This window comes from Leucoraja erinacea, chromosome 9 (assembly GCF_028641065.1).
Source record: "Leucoraja erinacea ecotype New England chromosome 9, Leri_hhj_1, whole genome shotgun sequence".
In the NCBI taxonomy this organism is placed as follows: Eukaryota; Metazoa; Chordata; class Chondrichthyes; order Rajiformes; family Rajidae; genus Leucoraja; species Leucoraja erinaceus.
The window spans coordinates 27306988-27333350 of record NC_073385.1 but is presented as its reverse complement, the minus strand read 5'-3'; the positions used below and the strand labels follow the sequence as shown (position 1 = coordinate 27333350).

At 40.4% G+C, this 26363-nt stretch overlaps 2 protein-coding genes across 5 annotated transcripts in view; both read left to right on the top strand.

Annotated features, from left to right (window-relative positions):
- trim9 (tripartite motif containing 9) overlaps positions 1–13509 on the top strand; it is an 81201-nt gene extending 67692 nt beyond the window's left edge. Inside the window, exons 8-10 of one of the 3 annotated variants that reach the window (XM_055640393.1) lie at positions 7393–7696; positions 8572–8734; positions 10438–13509. In XM_055640393.1, coding sequence (XP_055496368.1) covers positions 7393–7696; positions 8572–8734; positions 10438–10521 — 551 coding nt within the window. In that variant the 3' untranslated portion in view covers positions 10522–13509. Of the gene's footprint in view, positions 1–151; positions 2511–7392; positions 7892–8571; positions 8735–10437 lie in introns of those variants that run through there. The other 2 variants (XM_055640394.1, XM_055640395.1) reach the window with 2 other exon arrangements.
- Positions 13510–17662: 4153 nt separating this feature from the next.
- Positions 17663–26363, top strand: part of LOC129700153 (glycogen phosphorylase, liver form-like) — a 130368-nt gene continuing 121667 nt past the window's right edge. For both annotated transcript variants that reach the window (XM_055640390.1, XM_055640391.1), the window contains exon 1: positions 17663–18027. In XM_055640390.1, the coding sequence (XP_055496365.1) occupies positions 17794–18027 (234 nt within the window). In that variant the 5' untranslated portion in view covers positions 17663–17793. The remainder of the gene's footprint in view (positions 18028–26363) is intronic.

The window sequence follows — 26363 nt, the reverse complement described above, 5'->3', positions numbered from 1 at the left end:
ATTTTTGTACAATTATTGTATTGTGCCATTGACATTTAACACTGCAACATTGTTTTAAAGACTCTGTGAAACTAAATGAAGTGTAGTGGTGCATTTGTTTGCCAAGCACTGGAAGGCTTTTTTCTAAAGAAATCCCTATTGTATTTTGCAGATATCAGCTGTCCATACAATCAGTGTAAGTTAGTTACTATTATGACTGTCTTGCTTCAGTGGCCTGGTCACTGCTTGCTTATTTGTTTGTCTGCTATCTACTTGTAATATTTGCAGCTATGAAATATCAAAAGGACATGGTAATATTGTTAATTCGTCATTTTTGGTGGTATAGAAAAATAAACTACCTGTGTAATTAAAAGACTATCGTTTCTGGCATTCCAACGTGCTTAGCAACATAAAACAGCATGTTTCAATAATTTCCCAGATTACACTAAACACTTTTCTTCACCATCACAAGCCCAATTGCCAGATGGCTTACAATATCACCATAATTTTATTTCACAGCAAATGGAAGACAAAGAATATCCAGTGTATGTAGTATGCATACAGTAAAGTTTCCTCCTGATTAAAATTGAGGGAATAGTTGATTTGTCATAATATAAACAAAATAGAGTGAGAATGTTTCCAGTGAGAGTTCTCTTGATGATTCATTGGGTACTTTATAAACAACATTGATTTTTATGGAAAGCTCAGCAGTGATTTTAGTTGCCATTGCTACCCAGTCTTTGAAAGTGTAGCTACCTAAAAGTTCAACTCCATGAATAATACAGTGAATAATACATATGAATATTTTCATAAGCGAGTTCGCCATCAGCAGCCTCTTGGGTTATTGTAGACAACATTCCTTAAAATTGTGTTTAAGGTTGGTGTGGGGTTAATATGACAAAGGATGCTGTATGCCGAACAAAATTAAGAAAAATCACCTTTCACAAACTGTTTCAATAAATTGTATATTGTTACTATCTTTGTATTTATCAATGCATCACAAGTACCTTGACTTTCTCTGACATACTGAAATACTGTAAAGGTTATGGATAATGTTTTTCCCATATATCACACTAGAACCTCCAGTGAGGAAGGTCTCAGCAAGTCCAGCCTTTCCGTTTAACTCAAGCCCTTCAGTGCTGGTAACAACTCATGAATTTTTAAAATTTAGTACAGTACAGCACAAGAACAGGTCCTTCGACACAAGATACCTGTGCTGAACATGACGCCAAGCCAACTCTTATCTGCCTGCACAAAATCCTTATCCCTCCATATCCACATACCTATTCAAAAGTCTCTTAAATGCCATTATCGAATCTGCCTCCACCACCACACCACCATTCTTGACAGTGCATTCCAAGCACTCATTACTCTGTTCATAAAAATAAATGTTCCCCCTCCCCAGCACCCTTTCCAGCTTAATCACTTCTTCAAAGTGGGTGGCCAGAACTGCCCAAAATACTCAGAATGTGTTCTCACCAACAACTAGTACAGTTGTAACATGACGACCCAAGCCCTGACTGGTGAAGGCAAGCGTTTCAGACACCTACTTCATCCCCTGACTACTGTGTTGTCACTTTCAAGGAACTTAGTATGGGTGTCAAAGGTTATGGGGAGAAGGCAGGAGAATGGGGTAAGGATGGAGAGATTGATCAGCCGTGATTGAATGGCAGAGTAGACTTGATGGACCAAATGGCCTAATTATGTTCCAAACATTTATGATCTTATGATGTCACACAACCTAGAGAACATTTGAACATGGTCAGATAAGTACCAGTCAATGACTCTCTTTGACAAGAGAGTCTAACCACCACACTACATTGAAATTGCATTACCATTGCAAATATTAACATCATGGCTTACCATTAGCCAGAGGCATAATCTCACCAGCCACTTAAATAGTCGGTCAGGGCCTGGATTCCATGCAGTAAGTAACTCATTTCCTTACACCTCAGTTTTCCCACCAACTCTAAGACACAAAGCAGAAGTATAACAGAATACTCCCTACTTACTTAGATGAGTGCAGCTCCAATAATACAACAGATGCCATCCAGGACAAGGCTATTGACTGGATTGTCATCCACCACCCCAAATATTGATTCCTTGTACCAACCATGCATCGAGTACCACTTACAAAATGGCATTACAATTACTCACAACGTCCACTCCTACAGTATTGACCAAAACAAGAAGCCTACCACTAAGAAGGGCAAGGGCAGCAGATACTAAGAAAATTCACAATCTTTCCGACTTGGAAATATTTTCAACAAGTCAAAATCCTGGAACTCCCATCTTAATGGCATGATGTACTTTCACCAGAAGGATTACAGCAAATCAAGAAGTTGGCTCGCCATAATCTCAATTAGGAATGGGCAATAAATGCTGGATTTGACAGTTATGTGCCTATCATGAAAAATTAATAAATTAAAAAAAAATCTTCATTGTTGTTGAGTGTCTTCTTCTGCCTACTGAGATAGTGAGTTTGGTTGGTTGTGAAGAACTGCCATTGGTAAGGAAGGATTGTGAAGGGCTTAGGAATCAGAAAGTTTCTCATAGAGACAAAGGGTAACTTCATATCCCTAAAACCTATATCATTTATCAAACTTTCAGTGAAAAACTCTCATCTCTGCCTCTGTCATCTGCTCTTTCTCTGGCATTCTTGCTGTTTTGTTTCCACCTTAGTTCTTATTCCATCTCAACCACACACATTACCCAATGCCAATGACTCATGCATTAATATTACACGTCATCCCTCATCTCATTATTCATCTCACATCCATGTAAGGAGGAGTCAACTTTTTGACTCTGTTGAGGCACTGTTTCAATTCCTCAGAGCTCTGGTTTTCTGAACCAGTAGCAGGATGATTTCTATGGATTGCTGATGCAAAATCTCGGCATAACTATCATGAAGAAGAGTGTATCCAGGTTAATTTCCTAGGCATGACAAGGTGTGGAGACTATGACAACAGCCAAAGAAGAAGCATGCTGTTGCAATGACACTCAAAGTGAGCAAAACAATGAAACAAAACTTAAGTTTTCTTGTCATCCAAATATTTTATTCCATTAAAATAGTTTCTATCCTATTTTTACAGCTTATGCTGCCTCAAGTTATTTAATTTTACCGACTTCTATTGTTCACGTTTTTCATCCCTCAATTCCTTACATTTAACCAGGGTGTCTCGGATGACTGAACTTGGCATTGCAAGGTGCAAGATGAAGGCCTATGTAAATAGATGCAACTGAGTATAAAAGGCCCATACTTGAATAATGCTTGTCCATTTGGCAATAAGATTCATTCAAAGGAAAGCATGTTGTGTCCGGCTGCAAGTGTAATTTGGGGAGCCAGGTCACAACGTCAAATGCAGTTTCCCAGACTATCCTATGAAGGCTGGCAATAGAGAAATTAGTACTGCCAGCGATAACATGCTAATGTCTTATTCCCTTACTACTAAAGGATTTAAAGTTAGAAATTATAACAATATTTAACTAATACAAATCATTCAAAAGTTTAAAAGGTTATCTCAGAATTCCAATAATAGCTCAGTTATGCTACCATGAATCCAGTTCCTTAGGTAAGTCAGTATACAGCGTGTTGTGATGCCTCAGATTTATGATTACAAATGTCAGGATAGCCTTTCCTTCATACCTTCCTGTTTGAGAAATGTCATAGAAGGATAGGGATGGAAGGGTTTGAATGAAATATGGAAGGGTAATGATAGATATATCTGCCTGAGTATTGTCGATATTTGATTGAAGAACTAGAAAGGATATTCTTTCAGGAATAAAGAAGTTTCATTCTGTAAGGGAAATCGTTCTCAGCTCGTTCGCTCGTGTCAGACGACGTTCTGCCATCGCTTTGCCACAGCCAGTGCCACATCTGTGCCTCTGCGGAGATCATCCGCAGTGCATGTTCTCAGTACTATAGGTATTTTGAAGGAATTATTGAAAAGTGGTGGATTTTAAGTTTTTATGTTTTCTTTTCTGTCAGATAAAATAGAGGAATATCCATGCTTTAATTGAACTATTTTTGCCTTGTTTCTCTTCTCTTGCAGAAATTATTTGGTTTACATTATTACATCCTATCGTGTTTCAGCCAGACATTCTGTTGCTGTCAAGATAGGACATATTAAAATTATTCAGAAAACAGTCTTCCTTTTGGTATTCCCTTATTTTGCCAAGTGGGAAATTATTTCAGCATGCGAATGTCAGATTTTTTTATTCCTGGTACCCAGTGTTCTAAAATCATCAATGCTACACAGCAAGTTACATTCGAGAAAAGTTTGCCTTTGATCAGTGGAAGAACATTTCCTCAATAAGGTATTAGGGGAAAAAACAGAGTAAGAAGACTATAGATCCTACCACAGCAAGTTTTAGAACTAAATTTAATCATTTGGGCTGTTTATTGAAAATAAAGCCACAACTATGTCCCAGTGATCATCATTTATCCAAGCAGCAAGGAAACCTGCTAGACCTGATCCATCTACATGGATCCAGGGATACCTGATAAATGGCAATGGGTGCATATTTTCCAGGAATATTTTTGTTGCGAAACTTGTTTCTTTGAAAGACTGCATGGTGCAGTGGAGACTTTGGTCCCGTGGGTATTGAACGTGCGATATCTTTTGGCAAAACAGTACGCAATATTTTGGAGCTCAGTCTTGAGCAATATACAGGATTGGCGTCATTTGTATAGTGCAGCTCAACTGCTGATTTTCGGTTGACCGTGGTTCTGGAATGTAGTCACTGTAGGTTGAACATTTTCCAATTAGCTCTGCTTCCATGGGAGTTTTGTTGAGTTAAACTACAACTTTGCAGCAAGAAAGATTAAGAATAGCATTGGGGCAATGACACAGGTCTTTATAGATATTGGTTGAATTGTAGAGCCACTGGTTACTATTGTGGTGTCTATTCCTTTCTGGTGCAAAGGTAAGATGCAGCCAAATTTCTGCTGCAAACTACACTTGGGGAGTATATTCCACAGCCTCCTTTGAGTGATCTGGTATATATGGAAAGATTGCTAACATTGAGTGCAAACACCAAGGCATTTAAATGTTCAAGACGCCCAGCTCCACCATAAAAGGTGGAAACAAAAGAACTTTGAAGTATTTTCAAACTGGACTTTTATTGTAATGCACTATAATCTGTTGATCAATGAAGCTTGATTCTATAATTTGTAGTGTCCATTATATTTTATCCATACCAAGAAATCAGTTCTTCAAGTGTACCAAGTGTTACAGTACATTATTGTTGTGACTCTTCGTGTATATGCATGTTTTCTTTATTTTTCAATTACCAGAAATCTAAAATATGTTTTTTTAATTGCTAACCATTTTGAAGATTATAGAATCTTTCCGAGTTTCCTGTGATGTCAGTCCAAAAGAGATCACGACACTTGGGATAGTAACAGTTGGAATTATTCAATTTTTAACCAGAACTCGAAAGAGGGAGCACATTACGCCAATTTTGGCCTCCCTTCACTGGCTCCCAGTGCACTTTCGAGTTCATTTTAAAATTATTTTATTTGTTTTTAAATCATTGAATGGCCTCGCCCCGCCTTACCTCTCTGAGCTGCTCCACCTATATGCTCCTGCCCGGTGCCTCAGGTCAGCGGATCAGCTGCTCCTTGAGGTACCAAGGTCTAAGCGGAAGCTCAGAGGGGATAGAGCCTTTTCTGTTGCTGCCCCGGCACTCTGGAACACCTTGCCGCTGCAGATCAGACAGGCCCCTTCACTGTCCATCTTTAAATCCTCCCTAAAAACTCACTTTTATTCACTGGCTTTCGACACTGGCTGAGACATTGTTCCTGTTTTAGTGCTTTTAATGTCTTTTAATTTTTACTGTTTTTATAGTCCTGTCGTCTTAATGGTTTTAGTAGTTTGTAATAACTTTTTGTTGACTTCCCATGTACAGCACTTTGTGGTAACTGATGTTGTCTAAAAGCGCTTTATAAATAAAGTTATTATTATTATTATTATTATTATAATTATTCAGCCGAGACATAAAACTGCAAAGCTGGTTTATAATCTTTAAGTAACGATGAATAGAAAATTACTTGAATTTGCTCAGTACAGGTGCACAACCTTTTATCCGAAAGCCTTGGGACCAGACACTTCTCGGATTTTGGAATTTTTCGGATTTCGGAAGAAGATTTTTAGCGTAGATTAGGTAGGTAGCGCGGGCGGCTTGATAAGTCTGGAGCGGCTGCCTCCTCCCCGGAGACCGGGGAATCATTGCAAATCATTGCTTAAATGTTAGTCAGTTAGTTTGGAGGGATTTTATGTGGGGGGGGGGGGGGGGGGGGGGGGGGGGGGGGGTGAAGGGGGAAACATTAATTCTTAGTCCCCTACCTGGTCGGAGAGGCGGGGAGTGGGCAATGCCTTACCGGGGCGCCATGCAGGTAAGCTCCGGAACGCTGTGGCCGCCGACTCACAACATCGCGGAGCTGGGGGCCGCGCTGGATTTGGAGCGCCGCGCAGCCAGGGATAGAGTTGCCGGGGTCGGAGCTCCAACCAGCGCCGCGATGTTGGGAGTCGGCCGCCACAGCGCTCCGGAGCTTACTGCACGGCGACCCGGTAAGGCATTGCCCGCTCCCCGCCTCTCCGACCAGGTAGGGGACTAAGAATTAAAGTTTCGCCCTTCGCCCTTCACCCCCCCCTTCACATAAAAACCCTCCAAACTAACTGACTAACATTTAAGCAATTATTTACAGATGTTTAAGTGTCTCCCCGGTCTCCGGGGAGGAGGCAGCCGCTACACTAGTACAGACCTGGGTTGACCGTGGGTCGTTTCGGGTCAAGTTTGGCACCAAACGCGAGGTTTGGTGTGCAGACGACATCCTGGAAAAAATGTCCGGTTTTCGGAGCTTTTCGGTTTCCGGAACTCCGGATAAAAGGTTGTGCACCTGTATATAAAGTTATATTTGTAATTTTATTTTTAAACTTTCAGGAAGATAAATTATTTGTGGTTAAACTTCAATGCAAATTAGAAATTGGCATTAGAACAAAAAAAACCCTTAAAATAATATTACTGCAGATGGTGAAAATCTGAATGAAAATTTAACATTTCAGAAATACTTTGGTTAGGCAGGTGTTCATTTTCATTGTGGGTTTGCCTGATGTGGTGAATATTTCTAACAGTTTGTTTTGATTCATGATAAAAATCATTAATTGTAAATGACCTATAATTTACCCTAAGTACTTTCAATACTATGTTCATGGGCATTAGTAATCTGCCTGTTTCTACAAGTCAAAGAGCATTAGTAGAGTTCTACAGTCTCAGTACCTGTAGAACTTCCTTTCAAAAATGTGACATTGCAAGTCTTCTTAAAATTTTATGGATCTTGAATCACGATTTCTGATCTGATTCTGAATTATGTTATATTCATAGTAAGCATGTTTTTATTTTCTCTTTCAGTTGCCTGGTTTGCTTTTGATTCAGGTTCAGCTCACCCTGACATTCTGTTCTCTAATGGCAACCTCACTGTTACCTGCAACAGCTATGATGACAGGGTAGTACTAGGAAACACCGGATTTTCCAGAGGTGTCCATTATTGGGAGCTGAATATTGACCGCTACGACAATCATCCTGACCCTGCTTTTGGTGTGGCTCGTTTAGATGTCTTGAAAGATGTCATGTTAGGAAAGGATGATAAGGCCTGGGCAATGTATGTTGATAATAACCGAAGCTGGTTTATGCATTACAACTCTCACACTAACAGGTAAAGTAAAAAACAATTATCATTAAACCAGTAAATGCTGTCACTAAGGATGAGGCTTCCTCTTTAATGACATACATGGACTTTCATTTTAGTCAGCATTAAAGGGTTAATTAGTTCAATGCACTCAGTAAGAAGTTCCACACAGGTTTTTAAAAAAAATCACATTGAGTTTATTGTCTATAAAATAAAAATGTAAAAGGTTTAGAAAAGACCAGTGAGCTCATTGCAGTTAATCCCTTGAAAATTGTGTATATTGTGTTCAACCCTACAGATTTTGTTAGTTACAGAATTCATTACAGAAAGAAAATACATTGATAAAGAGTCTCAATATTGCAGTGGGTATCTCAAAGTCTCTGAATTAATGAATTATGTACTGAGATAAGAATCTGCAACTGGATTGGGGACATAGAACATTGTTTTTGGGCTGCTGCTATCTAATTTAAAGAGAATACTTGAAGTTCCTTTAACTGACAGGCACCATCCAAACTGCTTCATCCCTGCCTTCAACAATATTTCGAATCAAAGGCAGCAGAGATACATGTTTGAGTTTATTTTCTTTTTAACTGAAAATTCAAAATTATCCTGACCAGCTATCATATAAGTATCCATGTAATGTCTGCACAAGATTTCAAGCTAGTGGAGATGGTTCAACGGGCAGGAGAATTGATTTAATAAAAATGTTAAAGTATTTGGTACAATGAAATAGCCTGGAAGAAATTAATAAGAATGGGAAGCAGCTTTTGATTTACACTGAATAATTTGATCTTGTTTATTCTATGCAGTATAATCCAAAATGTACAAAACAGGTGGAATTGCGCAAATCAATTTTTTGCACCGAACAATAAGTATTTTTGTCTCCTCCCCCACCCCCCCAGAACTGAGGGAGGCATTGCCAAAGGAGTCACAGTTGGAGTGTTGCTGGACTTCAACAAACGAACACTTACCTTTTCCATTAACGATGAACTACAGGGACCGGTTGCCTTTGAAGGCTTGGAAGGCCTCTTTTTCCCAGCAGTAAGCCTGAATAGAAACGTGCAGGTGTGTTCCTTAGTGTCATTCATGAATGTTTTCCTGACTTGGAAATATCATTCCTTCATTGTATGGCCATTCGGACATTACAGTGACACAGCTAGTAGAACAGCTGCCTCACAATGCCAGAGACCCGGGTTCAATCCTGACGTCAGGTGCTGTCTGTGTGGGGTGACCACATGGGCTTCCTCTGAGTGCTCTGGTTTTCTCCCACATTCCAAGAACGGCAGGTTTGTAGGTTAGTTGGCTGTAATAAATTGCCCCTGGTGTGTAGAGAATGGGTGCAAAAGTAAGATAGCATAGTACCAGTATGAACAGGAGATCTATGGTCTGCATGGACTTGGTCGAATATTCTGTTTCCATGCTGTATCTTTCAATCAACCAATTATCATTTGATCTAAACCATGGAACTCTCTATAAATGAGACTGTTGGAATGCTGTCACTAAAAAGATCACAGTGGTCCAGGCAGGCCAATCACTACAGCTTCACGAGGCTGTTAAGTGATGTGCAATGATTTCCAGTCTTGTGTGAGCCATCCAGGGTGCATTAAAAAATAAATATTTTAAAAAATGAGGAAGTTGTCCATGCACATATGCATCTTTAAACAAATCAAAGAAAAAGAATGGCTGGAATATATAAATTTTACAGCCACAGCATTGTTATTTCACTCAGGTTTGTGGCAGGGTATATATCGGTCTGTAAGATGAAAATAACGGCTGCGGGAAAAAGCTGTACTTGATCTCAGCTCTTGCTCTTGTACCTTCTGAATGGTAGCAGCGGGATGAGAGCATGGCCGGGGTGGTGTGGGTCATTGATTATGTTAACTGCCTTTTTAAGGCAGGACCTCCTGTAGATCTCTTTGATGATGGGGAGTTCAATACTCACGATGGACAGGGCAGTGTTTTCCTACTTTCTGCAGCCTTCGGTCCTGGGCTTCTGTGTCAGGCCTGATGCAATCAATCAGTATGCTCTCCACCATACACCTGCATAAGTTATCATTTTTAATTTATTTGTTGTTTATTGAAGCTTCTAAATCTATGCAAATCTGGACAATACAGTCACAAATCTGGCAATTCAGTAGGGATGCAAGTCATCCATCTCTTTGATTTCCATTGCCAGTGTTGTTTTAAATTAGAGTGGTTTTGAACTATCTGTCCCGGTTAGTTGTTACATTTTATGTAAAATGTTATTTCTATAAATTCCATGATGTTTTTGACACATTACGCTTTATGTATTATGCCCAAGAGAAAAACAAAACCTGTAAATGCATGGATCAGAAAACAATAGCATCACTGCCTCCTCTTCCACTTTACAGATCAAGAGGGACAGAGTTTACAAATGTACAGGCCAAGACAGACAGAGACAGACTGATGGGTGCGTGGTACATGCTGCCTGGGTTGGTGGTGAATATGATAGTGGCGATTAAGAGGCTTTTAGATAGACACATAGGCAGGGAGTGGATGAAGTATGGATCATGTGCAGACAGAGGAGATTAATTTAACTTGACATGTTAAGTACAGACATAATGTTGGTCAAAGGGCCAGTACCTGTGCTGTCCAATTCTAGATATAGTCCCTGGCTATGGACAAGTATGTTCTTAGTGTCTCATCTACTGCTTAATGGCAATTTTTACTATTAGTACTGGTTGTTAAATGACAAGCAAAAATAATACAAATTGTACTTCATTAGTCATGTTGTCATTCTCTCTTAGGTAACACTCCACACTGGTTTGAAAATTCCTCACTATGGTGCTGCTGTTGCTAATAATGCAACAAGAGACCAATGCACATCCTAATTCTGGCCATTATGCAAAAACTTGCTTGGGACCCAAGTGACAGCAATCCTGTACACTGCTAAGATTCTTAAAGGATTCAACATCTCTTGATACAAGTTTGTTAGTTGGTGCTTAATGACTGGAGGAAAACCAAATATAGTTAACTACACTACAGTTGTGACGTACATGATTATTACCAGAACATGTGGTTACTTTGACGCTTTGTGTGCTAACTAAAATTGTAAAAGCTTTGATGAAACCTAAAGTAATATAATGTCAAGTCTTTTTTTTGTGCTGCTTTAATTGCTGTGCACAGATTTAGCTACTATCGTTAATTAGAATGAAAAAGAACAATGCAGTGCAATGCAATTGTTGAAAGTGCTGTATTTGCAAGCAGTTACGTTGCAAGGTATTCACAGTTGCTATTAACCTTCAGGATTTATCCTGCCCTGTTGCCTTTGAATAGATATATAACACCATTCCAAAACAGTTGTTTGAATTATCAATGGGCAATCTGTCTACTGCCATTCAAATTCCTGCTCAGATTGCAATGTTAAGTGCTTCAGGTGCCCAATTATCAGGAAATTCTCACAGATTTTATTATATTGGATATTGAGCACTAACTTTTAAAAATTGTCTTGTATATTCCAATATCAAACCTAGTGGGATCATTACATCAATGAATGTGAATATACAGTTTGTAGAAAATTGACCAATAATTGGTTTATATTTCGATTATTCCGTGAATGAACTTCAAATTTTAGTATACACGTTCTCAAGTAAATGGGAACATCGACAATCGCATTATTAGGCTGGGCAGATAAAAGAAAATCAGAATTGGTGTAAGGTGTTTTTAGGTTGTACAATTCTTCAAAAATCTATTTTTTTAATAAACTAAAATGCTTTGGCTAATGGGTGAAACGTGTAGTTTTTCTCCCATAATTTCTATTGTGCTGTAGCCTGAATATGGTCTTTGGCTAGTGAATGAGGATAAGTCTTGATTAACAAAATACATATCCATTACAAATGGGATACATTTATTATTATGCAAGGCGATAAGCATGATCATAGAATCATTATCACACTGTCGATCTTATGCTGGCTTTGAAAGAGATCCAGTTTTCCCAATCCACTAGTCTTTTCCCACACTTTCCCCAAGTATGTACCCAATACATTTTTGAAAATCACTACTATTTTTGCTTTCATCCTCCTAATGAGAAATGCAATCTTCCCTCATGCCATCTTTTACTAATTATTTTAAACGTTCTTTGGTTACTGTCAGTGAAAGTTATTTTTCATTATGTAAAAAAAAAATCAATTTTTTGGAAGTATTTCTCCTTATCTTTCCATGTTTTAAATAGAACATTGGTACTTCCTTACAATATGAACATGATTCAAGTCGCATGCTATTGCTTTTTTTATATACCTTTCTTGTCACCTTCAAGGGCTTCTCAAATGCCATAGCTGAAGCCAAAAAAGTGGTTGATAAGAGTAGTAAACTGCTTTTATTATTCTGTACCTTTGTTATAAGGCAAGCAATACTGCTTGTTGATGTATACACGGCCAAGACTCATTGTTCCTGGATTATATTTAACATTGTGAGAGTTAAGTTTGCCTCTAATTCTACAATCCAAACGTTTTTACTTTCCATGACTCTGCATTAAATTTTGAATTTCACCATCGCAGAAACATGTTCTGCTTTTCTTAAGTTCTCTCAGCTTCGTTAATCAAATTTTCACTCCTATTCTGGAAGTTATTTATCACTGGGATTTTCTACCTTTTAAAATGATTTAATAGATATCTAAGTATGTTTACATTAATTATTTAAAAGTACAAGCCTAGAAATGTATTTTTCACTGGTAGTGCTATAACAGAGCACATGGCCCCCACTCCATTTCCAAAATTTGGTTCCAATTACAGACATACGGGAGGACATGGAGTTTTTAGGTTCCATTGGAACGGAATTTTGGAAGTTGACTGATTTATACACATTGTAGTGTTAGATTACTTGACATTTCTTCCCATTACCGTACTCTCATGTACAGAAATTTAATGTATTTCGATTTTCATTCATTCAAATAATTTAAATCTCATGTTCAGGTCAAGCTTCAGCATGGTCATTCTCCTACTTAAGTTTACAGTATTAAAATACCTATTTTGGCTACAGTGGAACAGAACTTTCAAAGCTGACTAAATTGTGCAGCTCCTCCAGCATGTACTTAGTACAACAAAGCATAAAAACTGTTAAGTATTAAAAGTGCTGGCTGATTGGCACTCAAATTGTTTTCCGAAAACAAACTGTTTAGCAACACATCTGCTCAGGAAAGTACAAATTCTTAAAATTATGAAGCAATTCAAACATGAATATAAAACTGATTGGTAATCCAAACAACCAGGCATTATTTTAAAAGGACAATGCAACACTGTGTTTAACCTTCAGAACCTTAATTTTGATTCTAAATAAGGTCTTGTATCGAAGTGCTGATAACATATGCATGCTGCATGTTAGAATTGTAAACAGCTAGTTATCCATTTAGAAGGATTTCCAGACCATCGCAACACTGGTGTGAAAAGTTCAGTTGCTAAAATCCTTTTGTGCCAATCGCGTCAAACAGGAATTTAGATGAAGGGGTTGTAGCTTCAAAAAGAGCAGTAATTAAAAGGAAAAAGAAACCATGAAACTAATGTTTTGGTCTTATTTGAATGTAACAATTTGTTCATTCTTAATGTCATAATTGTATAATCTCATTATTTATCTTCCCAGTATATTTTTCTGGTTTGTCAAAGTTCATAATTCATTAATACCGTTGCTGGTCAACAACAATCTGTATTTTGGCTGGACCACAAATTTCTCATTTTTCACAGTTGATCGGTACTTTATCAAGCTTACCAGACTTGTAGCATATTGTAATATGAGCCCATGACCATATAGCAAACTGGCTACACTGCTTACTGTTATGGATGATGAAATCGCTCCTGTTTGCTGTTCCAATAAACTTTTATAAATTATAACACTGCTTCTCAATTTACCTCTTTTGGAAAAACTGCTTGTTTTTTGCTGATAAGATAAACATAAAAGATTATATAAAAGAATTGTAAGTAGACAAAAAATGCTGGAGAAAGTCAGTGGGCGAGGCAGTATCTATGGAGAAAAGGAGTAGGCAACGTTTCAGGTCGAGACCTTTCTTCAGTCTGAAGAAGGGTCTCGACCCATCAGTCTGAAGAAAGGTCTCAACCCGAAACGTTGCCTACTCGTTTTCTCCATAGATACTGCCTCACCCGCCGAGTTTCTCCAGCATTTTTTGTCTACTTTCGATTTTTCCAGCATCTGCAGTTCCTTCGTAAACATATAAAATAATTATGAATGATTGAATTAAAAAAATGTTCATGTCCAAAAATTTATTTTTCTGAACAATCAGGTTGAAATATTTTGTCCATCTTGTAATCTTTGTCATTGTCTATGCATATTCCATAATCTGAAACTAAATAGGGATCTGCCCTTGCATGAAACCTTCATGCAAGAGGGACATGGCAGCATGGCCTGCTGTGCCTCATTGTTTGGACATTCTTTAGAAGTTCCATTTTACTGAATTTACACATTGGCAGGGACTATAAGGGGATCATTTGTCTCTTCTTCTAGGGTCAGAGTCTTTGAATATTCTTTAAGGCAAAACTACATAGAGGAAATTTTAACTCTCGAAAGAGATGAGGGGAGAGGTGGGACAAGAGTTGGCGACTGATAGGTGGATCCGAGTAAGGAGAGATTAATTGGCAGATAAATCAGGTGGGAGAAGGGGAGGGTGGAGATAGTAGGCAAGGCTGGAAGTGATAACTGGAGAAGACATAAAAGTGCATAGGATGCAAGGTTCAAATATTGTTCAATATTCCCACACCCAGCATCTTATCCAATTCTTGCTCCTTGATATCTGAGGGAAACAGGAATTACTTGACACTTGCTCCTTGATATCTGTGGGAAACAGGTTAGGCAGTTCATCAATAGGTTAGGCAGTTTTCATCAACAGTTAATTTCTTCAGGTACATGTACTCACATGCAACATACCCAACCTGTGATAACGAAAACAAAGGGCCATTTTGAATAGTATTTGGTTAGGCAGGATTTACAATACATGTATCTCTGGAAAGACTTCCTACTTTCTGCCTTTTCCACTAGATCACTAGTTTTTGATGAACACTCTTGTAGCATCTGTGCATTGCAGTGAAGATAATGGCATGCTGCCATTACTATTTCTGTGGACCATTTCCACGGCTTGCACTTCAGAATACTCTGAATGAAAATTATTTATTTTTAAATATTATCTCCATAATAGCAGCTATTCAATACGCAGTATCTACATTACAGTACCGTTTTAAATTAAACTCAAACTCAAAGCACTTATCTCATAACAGGTGATCTTGCAGTACCTAATTCATAAAGGTGGAAAACACACCTTTTGGGGCGTATCTTCAGTCTGTTCATGCATGTATCAACTGTTTCCTCTGGTCTCTGATTGACTACATCAAACCATCCCTGATAGCACCTGATTAAAATGGCCCTGAAGATTCTCTTATATTCTTTGATGAAATCCCACCCATACTTTGTCACACTCGTAGATTCACCATGATCTCATGTCTCTAGTCCCATCAACAACAAGATTATTTACCTCATCTTCCACTAGGCTATGGTATTTTGGATATATTGCCATTTGCCTTCAGAGACATTTCCAATGTATTCTATCGGACTAATAACTGACTTCACTCGTATCTCCCCAGCACGCATATGATTAAAGGCCGATAAATCCCCAGGGCCAGATAGGCTGCATCCCAGAGTACTTAAAGAAGTAGCTCCAGAAATAGTGGATGCATTAGTAATAATCTTTCAAAACTCTTTAGATTCTGGAGTAGTTCCTGAGGATTGGCGGGTAGCAAACGTAACCCCACTTTTTAAGAAGGGAGGGAGAGAGAAAACGGGGAATTACAGACCAGTTAGTCTAACATCGGTAGTGGGGAAACTGCTAGAGTCAGTTATTAAAGATGGGATAGCAGCACATTTGGAAAGTGGTGAAATCATTGGACAAAGTCAGCATGGATTTACGAAAGGTAAATCATGTCTGACGAATCTTATAGAATTTTTCGAGGATGTAACTAGTAGCGTGGATAGGGGAGAACCAGTGGATGTGGTGTATCTGGACTTCCAGAAGGCTTTTGACAAGGTCCCACATAAGAGATTAGTATACAAACTTAAAGCACACGGCATTGGGGGTTCAGTATTGATGTGGATAGAGAACTGGCTGGCAAACAGGAAGCAAAGAGTAGGAGTAAACGGGTCCTTTTCACAATGACAGGCAGTGACTAGTGGGGTACCGCAAGGCTCAGTGCTGGGACCCCAGCTATTTACAATATATATTAATGATCTGGATGAGGGAATTGAAGGCAATATCTCCAAGTTTGCGGATGACACTAAGCTGGGGGGCAGTGTTAGCTGTGAGGAGGATGCTAGGAGACTGCAAGGTGACTTGGATAGGCTGGGTGAGTGGGCAAATGTTTGGCAGATGCAGTATAATGTGGATAAATGTGAGGTTATCCATTTTGGTGGCAAAAACGGGAAAGCAGACTATTATCTAAATGGTGGCAGATTGGGAAAGGGGGAGATGCAGCGAGACCTGAGAGTCATGGTACACCAGTCATTGAAAGTAGGCATGCAGGTGCAGCAGGCAGTAAAGAAAGCGAATGGTATGTTAGCTTTCATTGCAAAAGGATTTGAGTATAGGAGCAGGGAGGTTCTACTGCAGTTGTACAGGGTCTTGGTGAGACCACACCTGGAGTATTGCGTACAGTTTTGGTCTCCAAATCTGAGGAAGGACATTATTGCCATAGAGGGAGTGCAGAGAAGGTTCACCAGACTGATTCCTGGGATGTCAGGACTGTCTTATGAAGAAAGACTGGATAGACTTGGTTTATACTCTAGAATTTAGGAGATTGAGAGGGGATCTTATAGAAACTTACAAAATTCTTAAGGGGTTGGACAGGCTAGATGCAGGAAGATTGTTCCCGATGTTGGGGAAGTCCAGGACAAGGGGTCACAGCATAAGGATAAGGGGGAAATCCTTTAAAACCGAGATGAGAAGAACTTTTTTTTCACACAGAGAGTGGTGAATCTCTGGAACTCTCTGCCACAGAGGGTAGTTGAGGCCAGTTAATTGGCTATATTTAAGAGGGAGTTAGATGTGGCCCTTCTGGCTAAGGGGATCAGGGGGTATGGAGAGAAGGCAGGTACAGGATACTGAGTTGGATGATCTGCCATGATCATATTGAATGGCGGTGCAGGCTCGAAGGGCCGAATGGCCTACTCCTGCACCTAATTTCTATGTTTCTATGTTTCTAATTAGGTGTCAAATTAAACTTATTTTTATGCTTTAATTTGATTGCTACTGTATTGAGTGACTATGCCCCTCACAAAGTACAGCCCACAGACAGCATTGTGTAATGTCATTTCACATGATGTACAAATAACTAATTCATGTATTTATTAACCACAATCCAATCCTTGGCGGTAGATTGCCCCCTGTTCCATTTTTAACAAAAATGAAATGGAAAAGCAGGACTCCACTTACCACAGGAGTTGAGATTTCTTATGGGAAGACGGACAAAAAATGAAGGATTACCTCAGCGAGTCGGGCAGCAGCTCTGGTGAAAAGGAATAGGTAACGTTTCGGATCGAGACCCTTCTTCAGAATCAGGGTGATTCCTTATTGATGAGCAACAAGATGAATTATTTAACTTTGTATCTCTCCCCACTGCGGCAATCCGATGTTATCGCGTTCTTGTTTTGTTTTGCTATCACTTTTCTGGCTGAATTTAGTAGTTGCTTTCGTTATTTATATTAAAAGAAAAATTGTAGGGTGTTAACGTTCGGGCATTTTCATCCCTACGGTGGTACCATGTAACCCGAGCCTTTGGTAGAAACTTAGCTGACTGACCAATCGGTCCCATTTTTCCTCCGCGGCTTCGGGCTTGACGGGCACGCGGCACAACCGACGCCCACAGTTGGGCGGGGCCCGACGCCATTGGCCGATTCGTGGCGACGCCATTGGGCGGTTACTGACACATGGGCGGGGTCCGATTTGATTGACAGGATGGGCCCGCTGCAACAGGGCGGGGCCATGTGTGATTGACAGGTGTAAGGCCGGTGGACGGTTGCTGTGTGGCGGCAGTTTGAAACAAACGGCCGAACTGCTAAAGCTCGCGTGGTGGGTGCGGTGCGGTGCGGTGCAAAGCGGGCGGCAGCCAGCGGGAATGGCCAAGACGGAGGACAGGAGGAAACAGATCTCCATTAGCGGCATCGCCACTTTGGAGAATGTGGCGGGGTTGAAACTTGGGTTTAACCGGCACCTGCACTTCACGCTGGCGAAGGACCGCAACGTGGCCACCACGAGGGACTACTACTTCGCCCTGGCGCACATCGTCCGCGACCATCTTGTGGGGCGCTGGATACGCACCCAACAATACTACTTGGAGAATAACCCAAAGGTAAAAAGCACATCGAGTTGCACAATGATCCTTCACACCAGCAGGAGCCCAGGAAATGGGCAAGCACAGGCTCAAGGGTCTGAAGAAGTGTCTCGACCCGAAACGTCACCTATTCCTTTTCTCCAGAGATACTGCCTGACCACCAGCTTTTTGTATCTATCGTAGCAATGTTATAAAATTTTGAGATTTTAAAAATCAAGTCTGCAATTTATCCCATCAGATAAAGCATAAAAATAAGTTTAATTTGACACCTAATTAATTTTCATATCTTCAGTATTAAAAAGGTTAGGGCCATTTTCATACTCGGAAATTAGCATCTTGTTCCCTATTGCTTTTCCATTGACTTAACACAAAAGCTGTGATCGTGGACAAAACAAAGCCCATAAATTTCTTAAAAATTAAGAGAACTGAATTAAATTTTCAGTTATTATAGATTGAAGCATTTTGAAACAAATATAAAACATCTTGGATGACCTGAACTTAAAGCATATAATTAGTTAGTTACCTAATTGTAGCTAATTACAAAATTGACTGTTGCGATGGAAATAGTAATAAACACCCAGACTGCCTTGAAAATTCAAAAATGTGATATTTTTAAGATCAGAAGTTTAATATTATTGTTTTATATGCTGTAACAGATAGGTAAATAAATTACAATTTCTAGCAACAGACCAAGTCTTTATGGAGAAGATCAGTTGCCAGCTTGTACATTGGCATATCATAATCAGTAGCATCATCTTACTCCTCAGATTGTAACTAATAAGCAACTCTGTACACCTTGTTTTTCCCCAAGTTTTCAATTTTGACATTTTGGCATTTTACGATCCGTCATGAACTTATAGGCCAGATGGAAGGAATTTAATGCTTAATTCCCATAAATTAATCTAGAAATATCCACTTTCAATATAATCAAAATTATTATTTTTTTGCACAATATCGCTGTTGTGGATATTTAGTATAAAAATATTGACTACGGACACACAAAATATATTTAGATGCTCTTATGACATGATTGTCGAAATAAAAAAGAGGATTTAAATCATTTTGTGAGTGGGTGTTTCTGGAATGTGGTCGATTTGAACGTTGCATTTGCCGTGAATTTGAACCCCATATCGGCAGGAAAGACACTGCCGAATCATATGGGTCCCAAATAACATTTTCGAAAAGTAAAATTAGATTAAAGCCACCCCAAGAAACAAGATTATATGTATTATAAACGATTTACCCTTTGTTTTGTCCTGTTTTTGCGGTCCGTCATGTTGAGGGCGTTAGAAGTCGCTTTTTACTTTAATCCAACTATTAAATTGTCCAGCGATTTAATTTAAAACATTTTTTTTTAAATCCGGGAATAATAATAATAATAAATTTTATTTATGGGTGCCTTTCAAGAGTCTCAAGGACACCTTGCAAAAATTTAGCAGGTAGAGGAAAAACATGCAAGGGGAATGAAATAAATAGTAGAGGCATGACTAGTACACAAAGTAAAGACAGAATTCAAATCAGAACACAATATGAGGCAATTAATGCACAGATGAAAAGGGAGGGTGACGTGGGGCTAAGGATAGGCAGAGGTGAAGAGATGGGTCTTGAGGCCGGACTGGAAGATGGTGAGGGACATGGAATTGCGGATCAGTTGGGGGAGGGAGTTCCAGAGCCTGGGAGCTGCCCTGGAGAAGGCTCTGTCCCCAAAACTGCAGAGGTTGGACTTGTGGATGGAGAGGAGACTGGCTGATGTGGATCTGAGGGACCGTGAGCGTTGGTAGGGGGAGAGGAGGTCAGTGAGATATGGGGAGGCCAGATGGTGGAGGGCTTTGTAGGTGAGGATCAGGATTTTGTAGGTGATCCGGTGGGAGATGGGAAGCCAATGAAGTTGTTTGAGGACTGGAGTGATGTGATGCCAGGATTTGGTGTGGGTGATGAGTCGGGCGGCTGCGTTCTGGACCAGTTGGAGTCGGTTGATGTAGGTGGAGCTGATGCCAAGGAGAAGTGAGTTGCAATAGTCCAGTCGGGAGGAGATGAAGGCATGGATGAGTCTTTTAGCAGCGGGAGGTGTGAGAGAGGGTCTGAGTTTGGCGATGTTGCGGAGATGAAAGAAGGAGGTTTTAATGACATGGCGGATGTGAGGCTCAAGGGAGAGGGTGGAATCAAAGATCACGCCAAGGTTGCGGGCCTGGGGAGATGGGGAGACAGTGTTGCCGTCGATGGTGAGAGTGGGGTTATTGATTTTGCTGAGTGTGGCTTTGAAGCCTATGAAGAGGAATTCTGTCTTATCACTGTTGAGTTTGAGGAAGTTATGTTGCATCCAGGTTTTTATAGCTGACAAACAGGAGTTGATATGGAGAGGGGGGGGGGGGGGGGGGGGGTTGTGGGGGAATTTGATGCCGACGTAGATCTGGGTGTCATCGGCTTAACAGTGGAAGTCCAAGTTGAAGTGGCGGAGTATCTGACCAAGGGGGAGGATGTAGATGATGAAGAGGAGGGGGCCGAGTACGGAGCCTTGGGGAACGCCTTGAGTGACTGGCTGTAGTAGAGGTGTGGTTATGGAGAGAGATGAAGTGGGATCTGTTGGAAAGGTAGGAACGGAGCCAGCTGAGTGCAGAGCCTTCAATGCCGAGGTCTTGTGAATGGAAGTTCGATTGATTTTTCTTCATCGACTAGCAGCCCGAGGAAATCCCTTTCAGACAAGCGATACAAACCTGCATTTTAATTTCCCCCCCCCCCCCTCCCTCAAAGGCGCCAAAGTAGCGCATACCGCCTGTGACAAATCTGCAGTGCCACTGAAGGTAGGTTTTGTAACATCGCTATATCAAGGGTGTTGAACATGGACGAAGATGATTGATGAGGGTTGGACAGTGGATATTGTCTATGTGGATTTCAGGTAGGCATTTGATAAAGTCCTCCAGAGTAGGCTGATCCTGAAGATTAAGATGCAATGGATTAATGGTGACTTGGTCGTATGGATTCAGAACTGGTTTAGTGACAGAGAGGATTATTCATGATGGAGGTCTGTGACCAGTGGAGTTCCACAATAATCTATGCTGGCCTCTGCTGTTGCGATATATTGGATGTAAAAGTGGATAGGTTGGTTAATAAGTTTAAACACCAAGAATGTTTGCTTCACAAACTGTGAGGAAGGCTGTCAAGCTATACAGCGGGATATAGGTCAGCTGCAGAAATGGGCGGTGTGGCAGATGAAGTTTAATCTGAGGTGTTGAATTTTGGAAGGTCGAACTTATAGGGGAAAATGTAAAATTAATGGCATAACCGCATTGATGTACAGAGGGATCTTGGGGTCCAAGTCCATAATCCCTGAAAGTGGCAACACAAATAGATAGAGTGAGAAAGATGGTGGATGGTATGTCTGTTTTCATAGGTTGAGACACTGAGTCAGGAAATCATGACGCAGCTTTATGGGACTTTGATTGGGCTGCATTTCGAGTGTTATGTGCAGTTTTGGTTGACCCGCTACGAGAAGGATGTGGAGGCTTTTGAAGGGCTGTGAAGGAGGTTTTGTAGAATGATGCCTGGATTAAGTGGCATTAGCCACAGAGAGAGGTTTGACAAATTGTATTGTTTTCTCTGGAACGCTGGAAATTGTGGCAAAACCTGATAGACATATAAAATTATGGGAGGCATAGAGAAGGTAGATAATCTGAACCTGTTTTTCCCAGGATGGAAAAATCAAATTCTAGATGGCTATGGTGAGAGGGGCAATGTTTAAAGGAGAGGTGCAAAGCAAATGATAGTCTCATTTAAGGGACCTTTAGGTAGACAGATGGATACACTGGGAATAGAGGTAATATGGATTATTTGCAGGTAGAAAAGAGATGTTGGCATCATGTTCAGCACATATATTGTGGGTTGAAAGGCCTGTTATTGTGCTGTGCTGTTCCATGTTCTATAGAACAATACAAAACAGGAAGAGGCCCTCCGTCCCAAGAAGGTACACCAACTTTACTTTGTCAGGAGACGGAGAAAAAAATTGGCATTTCTCCAATGACCCTTACAAAGTTCCACAGATGCATCCTTGAAAGCATAATGTCGAGTTGCATCACAACTTGGTTTGCAACAAGCTCCGCCCAAGACTTCACAAAATTGCAGATAGCTGTGGTTGTAGCCGTCCATCAAACAGACCAGATTCCCCACCAATGACTCAATGTACATTTCACTCTGCCTCGGGAAAACTGCCAATATAAACAAAGATCATTTCCACCCTGGTCAGACCTTCTCCCTCCTACCATCAGGCAAAAGGTACAGAAGCTTGAAAGAACCCACCGTCAGAGTCTGGAACATATGATACTTGAGTTTGGCATGATTGTGTTTATGTAAAATATTGTCTATCCTCCATAGTAGGCTGATCCAGAAGATTTAAATACAATGGATTAACGGTGACTTGGTCGTATGGATTCAGAACTGGTTTACTGACAGAGTTATGGTGGAAGAGCAATATTCATGATGCAGGTCTGTGACCGCCTCAGTGCACATGAAAATAATAATAAAACCTAATTAAAAAAAAAAAAGTTCAATATTATTCCACTTTTGCATTCACTCTCTGCACACTATGGGTAATTTACAGTTTGCCAATTAACCTACAAACCTGCACGTCAATGGGTTGTAGAAGTAAACTGGAGCACCCAGAGGAAACCCATGTGGTAACAGGGAGAACGTGCAAACTCCACACAGATAGCACCCGAGATCAGGATTAAACCAGTGTCTCTGGCACTGAGTCAACAGCACCAGCCACACCACTCGATTGCCCCTATTCTTGACGTCCTTGAGAGAATTTTTATTTGCCATTACAACCTCTTTTGGCATAAGAATCATTAATGATATTGCAATACTCACAACTCATTATTAGTAATTTTCCAACTCATTGGAGCAAAAGAACAAAAGCTCTTTGATTACAGAACCACCAGCTTTTACTAACCCTATTTCTCCTGAATCTACAGGACTAATGGGAAACTTCAAACTGTTTTATCTTCACGCTCAGAATAAAGGTTATCCTGATCTTGATGGGCAACCTGCAGGGAAGCAGACAATACTTGTGTCTCAAAAATGATCTTCAAACTGTTTGTCTGCTTGTTCACTTTCTCCGTCGATGCACTTTTTTTCCTCTCCTCCCCCCCCCCCCCCCCCCCCCCCCCACTCATAACCCATTGACTGAATGATCTTATTCATATTTTACGCCCACAACAAACTGTTATCCTATCAGTGTATTTCTATTCCCAACTCTTTGTCTCACACCTTCTGCCTTTTCATTTCTGTCCCATGTCTACATCTGTCTATCAAAAATACCCATCCCCTATATCAACTTATTACTTGCCAGGCTTTGACCTTCCTCTTTCAATCAGTCTAAAGAAGGGTCATGACACAAAATTTGCCCCTCCATGTTCTCCGAAGATGCTGCTTTACCCACTGAGTTTCTCCAGCATTTTGTTTCTTTTTATGCAAATTAGCATCTGCAATTCATTGTATCCAGAAATACTCCCTTGTTCATATCCATCACCTTACTACTCCCTCCATTGTCCAGGCAATTTAGAGCCAACCTTTTTCTCTTTCCCAGTTCTGAAGATGAGTCTTTGCTCTGCATGACTTGCTGAGTTTTTCCTGTGATTTTATATTTCAGATTTTAGTGTCTGCAGTTTTTTAAGGGTTCATTTATTATTAAAAAAACATTGATCCATGTCTGGATTACTCATCACCTGGAGGAAAATATGAAAAAATAACATGTCAGCATGGACTTGACTTGGACATGAAGTTCAAAAAAGGGTTTCATAAGACACTGCAGAATACGCATATCAGCAAAGATGAAACACATCAGATAAAAGGGACAGTGGTAGTACGATTATGAAGTGCCTGAGTAAGATGTCACTGGGAATCTTGGTGCATGATTAATTCTTGGGCAGGTGCATAGTGGCATCCATTAGATAGTATTTCAATTAATTTACATTACAAAACCCTGTTTTTAATTCCATTAAATATGTGTATGGTATAATTTGCCTCGATTGCATGCAAAATAATATTATTCACTGTATCTTGATGCATGTGACAGTAATAAACCAATTCCAAATTTTAATATAGGACAACAATATGACATCAAATCTATATTGGACTTAAAATAGCACTTGCATTCCCTCCCCCGTTCTCCCACCAGTCTTACTGTCTCTGACTACATTCTATCCCTGTTCTGCCCACTCCCCTGACATCAATCTGAAGAAGGGTCTCGACCCGAAACATCACACATTCCTTTTCTCCAGAGATGCTGCCTGTCCCGCTGAGTTACTCCAGCATTTTGTGTCTACCATCTATATGACAGGTGGAAAACCAGTGTTGAGGAATAATGAACAAAATTGATTGAGCTTTTATAATGAAGGCAATCCAGTTGATATTGTATATATAATATTGATAAAGAGAAACATAATAAAATATTAGTAAAGATGAAGTCACAGTAGAATTAAACATGTATCTTGTATACAAAATTGCCCCAAGAAAGCATAGTATGGTGGTGTGTATCAGTCCAAAGCAAAGTATAAAATAATATTCTGATGGTAGCATGTTACCTTTGATACAGTGCATTCAGAAAGTATTCGCATCCCTTCACTTTTTCCACATTTTGTTACAGTCCTATTCTAAAATGGATTAAATTATTTTTTTTATATATCAATCTACACACAATACCCCATAATAAAAAAGCGAAAAGAGGTGTTTAGAAATTTTTGCCAAGTAGTTAAAAATAAATAACCGAATCATCACATTTACATAAGTATTCGGACCCTTTGCTCAGTACTTTGTTGAGGCACCTTTGGCAGCGATAACAGCCTTGTCTTCTTGGATATGACGCTACAAGCTTGGCACACCTGTATTTGGGTAATATCTCCCATTCTTCTCTGCAGATCCTCTCAAGCTCTGTCGGGTTGGATGGGGAGCATTGATGCACAGCTATTTTCAGGTCCCTCCAGAGATGTTTGATCGGGTTCAAATCCGGGCTCTGGCTGGGCCACTCAAGGACATTCACAGACTTGTGACAAAGCCACTCCTGCATTATCTTGGCTGTGGTATGGTATTGACCAGGTGATGAGCAGTGCCTGGTGACGCTTGGCATTCAGGCCAAAGAGTTCAATCTTGCTTTCATCAGACCAGAGAATCTCGCTTCTCATGCCTTTTGGCAAACTCCAAGCGGGCTGTCATGTGCCTTTTACTGAGGAGTGGCTTCCATCTGACCACTCTACCATAAAGGCCTGATTGGTGGAGTGTTGCAGATATAATTGTCCTTCTGGAAGGTTCTATCATCTCCACAGAGGAACTCTGGAGCTCTGTCAGAGTGACCATTCGGATCTTGGTCACTGTGATGTAAATGCTAGTGCCATCTTAAAACGTTTGTACTCATCATCAATGTGTAAATGCCAGTGCCCTCTGGAGGCCAGGAGTAGAAGCTGCTAGTTTTGCCTGGACCTTGTGACTGATGACGAGTAACCTTCTAGTAGCTCCTGTTGGTTGTGGAAATAAACTCTTCTTGCAAGATGTCGTCGGTGTCGGGCATGTATTCATTGTGCTAGCCACAACAGGATCTTACAGCAGACATGGTGTCAGAGTAAAAACAATCGCAGGACTGAAGCCACTCTTCCATACAAGGGAACAGCCAAGAATTGTAAGGACTGGATAAGGGTATTCCAGCTGTACGAGACAGAAACAGAGCTGACAAGTAAGCCAGATAAGATTTGGTGTGCAATATTCCTCCACGTGGCGGGGCCGGCCACTCAGCAGATTTATGAGACCTTTCAGTTCGCCCCGGAGGAATGTGACAAAATATAACCGCTGAAGGAGAAGTTCCAGACATACTGTGAATCAAAAAATAACTTAACTGTCACAAAATACATCTTTAATACATGTAATCAGTGGCAAGGGGAGACCTTCTCCAGCTACCTGACTGCAGTGAAGTCTTTACCTAATGATTGTGAATTTGGCAGTCTGCATGATTCGTTGCTGCTTGACAGAATAGTCTGTGGCATCACCAGCCAGCCGCTCCTGGAGAAACTACTTCAATGCAATGATTTAACATTGGAAAAAATGCAGACATGTGTATGATCGCCGAAGCATCAGCCGAGCACATGAAACAGATTGCCCCAACCGCCATCGCCACTGAAGAGACCGTTGAAACGAGACAGTGGCAGTCGGCCATGGGACCGAGGCAGGGATTCGCGACCAAGCCAACACACACAGAAACCCGTAATCATGGTAATTATGCCATCTGCCGGTCATGCACCCATGTGCATAAAACCAACTACTGCCCCGCTCAGGACATGAGATGTCACACATGCGGAAAGATCAGACATTTC